Source organism: Protobothrops mucrosquamatus, unplaced genomic scaffold (assembly GCF_001527695.2).
Source record: "Protobothrops mucrosquamatus isolate PMUCROS unplaced genomic scaffold, P.Mucros_1.0 scaffold33, whole genome shotgun sequence".
Classification (NCBI taxonomy): Eukaryota; Metazoa; Chordata; class Lepidosauria; order Squamata; family Viperidae; genus Protobothrops; species Protobothrops mucrosquamatus.
The window spans coordinates 1,171,750-1,177,955 of NW_015386417.1; the positions used below are offsets into that span (position 1 = coordinate 1,171,750).

At 34.7% G+C, this 6,206-nt stretch overlaps 1 protein-coding gene across 1 annotated transcript in view; it reads right to left on the minus strand.

The window, feature by feature from the left end:
• ITGA8 (integrin subunit alpha 8) overlaps positions 1 to 6,206 on the minus strand; it is a 129,903-nt gene that overhangs the window by 91,205 nt on the left and 32,492 nt on the right. Inside the window, exon 3 of the mRNA XM_015811185.1 lies at positions 1,868 to 1,968. Coding sequence (XP_015666671.1) covers positions 1,868 to 1,968 — 101 coding nt within the window. The remainder of the gene's footprint in view (positions 1 to 1,867; positions 1,969 to 6,206) is intronic.

A 6,206-nucleotide genomic window follows, 5' to 3' on the forward strand; every position in this document is an offset into this window, starting at 1 on the left:
GGTTGGACTAGATGACCTTCAAGGTCCCTTCCAACTTTACTATTATTATTATTATTATTATTATTATTATTATTATTATTATTATTATTATTATTATTATTATTATTATTATTATTATTATTATTATCTGTCCGCACCTTCACTTGAAAATTTTCTGAGAAAAAATCTGTTTATTTACTCCTTAGTATCTACATTTAAAATATAATTTTTATTGCATTTTATTTTTTCCAGAACAAGGATTCTAGTTGGTTTTTTACCAACAGGCAGGTGGCTATACTTTAGAAGTGGAAGGGAGTAGGGGCAAAAATAATTTTAATTACTTTACATTCAAAATCCAGTTTGGTGCAGTTGTTAAAACAACAGATGAAAAATTGGGGAAGTGTGAGAAAGCAATGACAAACCACTTCCAAAAATATTGCCAAGAAAACTACAGGGACTTATCCAGGCAGTTGCCAGGAGTCAATGCTAACTTGAAAGCATGACTCTCTCACACACAAAACTAAATTCAATTAAAATAACTTTATGCAGATAATATATTACACTTCTACACTGAATCATTTCTCCTTCTCATCCAATTTAATGATTTGATCCTTTGAAATAAAGAGAAATAAACACATATTTTTCCATCTATTTCAAGAATAATTCCAAACCCAATACTAGGTGCATATATCAGAACAGTGGTATAAAAGTGTTATAAAGGCCTGATTGGAGATTGAAATAAGTTTGAGGAGCAAGCAAAATAATAAAATCTGTCCATATTCCTTCCACAACACTACCATGATCTAGGGATTAGTGTGAGTTAAACATCGAAGGCTCTAATATCAGAAATTAAACTCCTGGAAGTCTTTTGAATGCTGTCCTAACTTATTTTCAATATAGAAGTTCTTGAAACATGCTTTATTTTGATCTGCCAAGTCTTTCATGAGCATGTTTACCATAGATATTCCTCTGAAATGTATATTTACTGTAGCAGTTCACAACAATTTATTACCAAGTTGCATTTCACAGCATTTAGGTTAATACAAATCTAGTCTAGGAAATCAATTAATTTAGAATATGGATGTAATGGAAAGTAGGAATAACTTTGGGGAGGATGAACTACAGTTAAGATAATGGTCAGACAAAAGAAATTTGAATCTAAGGCAGAAAGGCAATTTGAGAAAGAACCTGAAAAAATGATTCTTTGCAGTTCTCAAGAAGATAAAGTGAAAGAGAAGGAAGCGTATTCAGACTGGCAATATTTGGTTACTGTAATCTTGTAATAAAAGGAATATTAATATTGATAATTTTGGTTGGCTGGTGTGGTCTATCTTGACTGATAAGAGATAAAAATTATCCTAGGATATCCTTCAAAAATAAGGTTCATCATTAAAATCATTTACAGCATGTGCACACACATACATATGATACAAAATATCTAGATTGATAATTATTTCCCTTTATTTATTTATACTGAATTTATAGCCCATCACAATCCATTAGAGTGAAACTATCTTGAGAACACACTCTCTAAAGTTGGGAACTCCTTTGGATATATGCTATGGAGCAAGAAAGGATATGCATATAATGTCTTCCTTAAAACCAGGTGTATTTTTATCCAGGATCAGGCAATAACTGTAAAAGACAGTTCTTGGGAAAAAGATGTAGTTCCTTATGGGGTTGTAGACAAGCTCATTTTGCCTTCATACCTGAAGCGCTAAGTCTAACTCTTATATTGACTATCTCAAGACACTTTGGCTAATCTAATAAAGGCCAATACAGTAATGCAATTTGAAGTTTTCTTCTTTATGAACCAGCATAACAATATTTTTAATGAACACACCTGCTTTAAATATATACAGTTCAAAAACAAGATATAAAAACTTACTATAACTTTTTCTTTATGAGTTCTAATTGTTGCTCCAAACCACTGATTTGATTTAAATTCAAGAGGTTCTCTTGTACCATTGACTTTGATTTTCCTGTTGTCTGTAAAAGAAAGAAAAACATGTTTACATTTATCCTTACTGTTTTGGAAGGGGAGGAAAAGAGAGGAATGGGAAGGGAAGCAGTATAGTTAAGGTTACCTTATTTAAGTTGCTATTTATAATGGACTGGATCTGAACTAGGTAAATTTAATTTTTTCGCATTGAAAACAATATAACTTCATACTTCATTTTTATTAATTCATTTCTTCTATTTCAAAAGAATATTTTCTGTCTTTTGAGGTGGACTATGTTAGATAACTGACCCCACAAGAACTACTGTAACTCTATTGTTATAAATGATAAAACTTGAAAGCCTATCAGACATTCTATCTCTCATACAAGAGAAAACTAAAGTGGGGCACTCCTGAGTTTCTTCCTTACTGCTTCCTTACTGCTTATCAGTTGTAAGCTGTTGTTTATATAATTGTAATTGTTGAATTCTTTCTTCAAGTTCATCTCTGATCTCCTTTATACGACCAAACCCCATATGCAGTCAATCCATTCACTTTATTCATTCAACATGCTTACCCAGAATTCATTTAATCACAGCTTACTCAATTAAACCCTTCTGGGGTTTGCAGGAAACATTGACCCACAACCTAACACTTGGACTGGATTTTCATAACAAACTAGTCAAAAAAGTGGCTCTGTAGATTGAACAAACATAGATAATACTGATAAATATATATTGCTGAAAACACTAATATTTTCTTTCAAAATTGATTAAAATTCTAAAGATTGTTTTCTCCAAATCAGGCTTTTGATTTCAATCACATGTCCATGTCATTTTCTTTTTCTTCAGACTGAAATAGTTTTGTCTCAGCTTCCTTCAGAGGAAGTTTTTCAACTAGTCTATGGCCCTGCTATTCCTTGGAGGATCTTCATTAAATTTCTATTCTGCTTAGTATCTCAACTCAAATAAGACTAGCCAAGTTCTGCCATCTGTTGAGACAACAAGGAACTACATTTTTATCATTTATCCTTATTCTCTAAGCTTTAAACTCAGCCAAGATATTTGGAGATACATAGAGAAGCAACAACTGAACAACAATTCAAATTTAAGTCTTTCAAATTTAAGAAAAGTTTCATCTGATCAAAGAAACTTTGATATACCCAAGAAGATTCTATAAATCATTTTTTCTTGGTGAAAGAGTGATACACAGCAGAGTAATTCCCCCCTCCAAAAAAAGAGAATGAAGCTCAATTTACATTTTGTGGCACATACCAAGTTCTACATTATGGCACAGAAATACAACTATATACTTCAATTCCCAAAGTGCATACATAATCAAAACAACAATCAATTGCTACAGTTAAAATATGTGAATATTCTGGCATCATGAATTGATATCTCTGACCAATAAGATGTGTACTTTTAGTTTAGGTACACTAAAAATAATTGGGAAATTGATGTAAAAATAGAAGATTCAAGATGCTACTCAATTATGATTATACATACATAAATACATTTCTAAAAGGACACTTTAATACTTTCTCCTCTTTGTTATGAAGTGAGATGATACATTTTTATTTGACCAGCAGTAACTTCTCAAATGCTGTTGTCCCATTCTGGCTACTAGGTATCTTCATTTGGACTGGTACTACATGTGTACCATACTAGCACAAGAAACAGGTCTGCAACATGCTTTATATACACGCCGTATCTGTCATCATAAGAAAAACCATCTGTGTAAAAACTCAGCCCAATTATAGTGTATTTCAGGTTGTAATAAAAAGCAGTCCTCTCTTCCTTTCACCCTCAGTCCTCTGAAGTAAACTGATTTCCCATATGTTCCTAAGCTGTGTTCCTTCTTTACTAGTCATCCTTAATGAACTTTTCTATTTATTCCCCCAAACAAAGACACACTCCTGGCCTTTCTTATCTGGGTAGCTCTGCCTGGTTTCTGCTTCCTATCAAGGAGTTCTCCAGATCTACTTGTTATTTCAGTTAAATAAAAATAAAACAAAAACAAAAACATACACACTGTGAAAGCTGGAATTTTATTTTTTTTCTCCAGTGTCAAAGTATATTATCACCACTGCAGAGAATTTGGTTTGTTTAATGCATAGGCATTAAATACACAGTATATTTTAAGTAGAAAGTTCAAAAAAGCTAACAACTTGCCGCCCACATCTGTCTCTCCCATGTCTCATGTTTACCATAATAACATTCAGCATGACATGAGTGTATCCTTAAAACAAAGAAAGTGTGCAGAAAACAAAATTGATTGGAACTGGTTTAAAACAAGTCCCAAAATGAAGCTTCTATGAAGTTGTTACTGAAGGGAAATTTCAATGTTGCTCATAATCCAGAAGCATGGAGGGAGAGAGGGAGGGAGACTGAGAAAGAAGGGGGAGAGGCAGACAGAGAGAGAGAGAGAAGAGCGTCTCATTAAGAAGACATAGAAATGGAGAAAATGTTAATTATTTAATTTGCATTTATTGTCAGTGCTTTGTCAACTTTTGAGAACTGAATTAGGTGTCAGTTGTCCAGTCAACATTGTTGCCCACCATCAAAAGACAGTATCAATGCTCTATTAGATGCTGATGAATCAGGAAAATATTATTGGTAAAATCAGGTCCCTGCCATATCTTACTACCAGAAAGCTCCAAGATGGATGCCTCTTTGATAACAGTCCTTTAGAAAGATACCAGCATAAACCTGCAATCCCCTTTATGATATCATTTCCTTTCCTTACTTTTTCTCCTTTGCCTTCTTAGATCTCTCTAAGGCAGTATTTCTTAATATTTTCCTGTCAGGACCCTTTTCCACTGTTAAAAGTTATGGAAATTTTGTTGGTATCGATTACAGTCATCAATATTTACTTTATTAAAAATTAAAAATGATACTGAGTATTTATTGAATCTGCTAAATTAATATTAAACATGTTAGATATTAACATAAAGACAACATTTTTCATGAAAAAACTATATTTTAACCCATAAAAAATAAGGAGAAAAATGACATTGTTTTAAATTTTTGTAAGCACAGGTAGTCCTCGACTTATGATCATAGTTGAGCCCAAAATTTTTGTTGCTAAGCAAGACAGTTGTTAAGTGAGCTTTGCCCCATTTTATGACTTTTCTTGCCACAGTTAAGTGAATCACTGCAATTGTTAAATTAGTAACATGGTTGTTAAATGAATTTGGTTTCCCCATTGACTTTGCTTGTCAGAAGGTCGCAAAAAGGGATCATATAACTCTGGGACACTACAACCATCATAAATAAAAATCAATTGCCAAGTGTTTGAATTTTGATCACATGTCCATGCAATGGTTGTAGTTCTAAAAGGTCACTTTTTTCAGTGATGTTGTAAACTTTGAATGGTCACTAAACAAACTGTTGTAAGTTAAGGACTATCTATATCTATAACAATTTTGATTTTGCAGACTGCTGAGATGATCTTGGGGTTCCTTGGAAGAAGAAACATTGCTATAAAGAATCGGCAGGAATCGGTAAGAAAGGGGCGTTGTCTTACCTGAACACCTTTTCTCAGCATGACAATGGAGAATCCACTGATGGGTTTACTTCATCTTGCTGCCCAATAGACTGACAAGTTGCCACGCCTCCTGCTGGAGTATTATTCTCCAGTTACAACGAAGGCAAAGCAGCAAACTGTAGTCTGACACGTTGGTTCCTGATACCCCGAACACAGGTCCTGACAGACACTAAGGGGGTGGGGGTGGATTCTCCATCGTCATGCTGAGAAAAGGCGTTCAGGTAAGACAACGCCCCTTCTCCAGCATGAGGATGGAGAATCCACTGATTTATTTATTTTATTTATTTTTATTTATTTAATTGAATTTTTACCCCGCCCTTCTCCTTACGGACTCAGGGCGGCTGACAGTCTGATAAAAAACAAATACAAAAATACCCCAATTTAAAAACATAATTAAAATGAAATATTAGATTTGGCCTGTATCAATTTAAAATTGTTTTTAAAACCCCGCTAAAAATCTCCCCCTAGGCCAGTCCTGCTTGTTGAAATAGCCATGTCTTAAGGGCGCAGCGGAAGGAAGGGAGATCCGGGATCACCCGAATCTCTGGGGGTAGTTCATTCCAGAGGGTGGGAGCTCCCACCGAGAAGGCCCTCCCCCTGGGAGTCGCCAGCCGGCACTGTCTGGCTGACGGCACCCTGAGGAGACCCACTCTGTGGGAGCGTACCGGCCGATGGGAGGCACTCTGAGGCAGAAGGCGGTCTCGGAGATATCCAGGTCCGATGCCATGGAGCGCTTTGA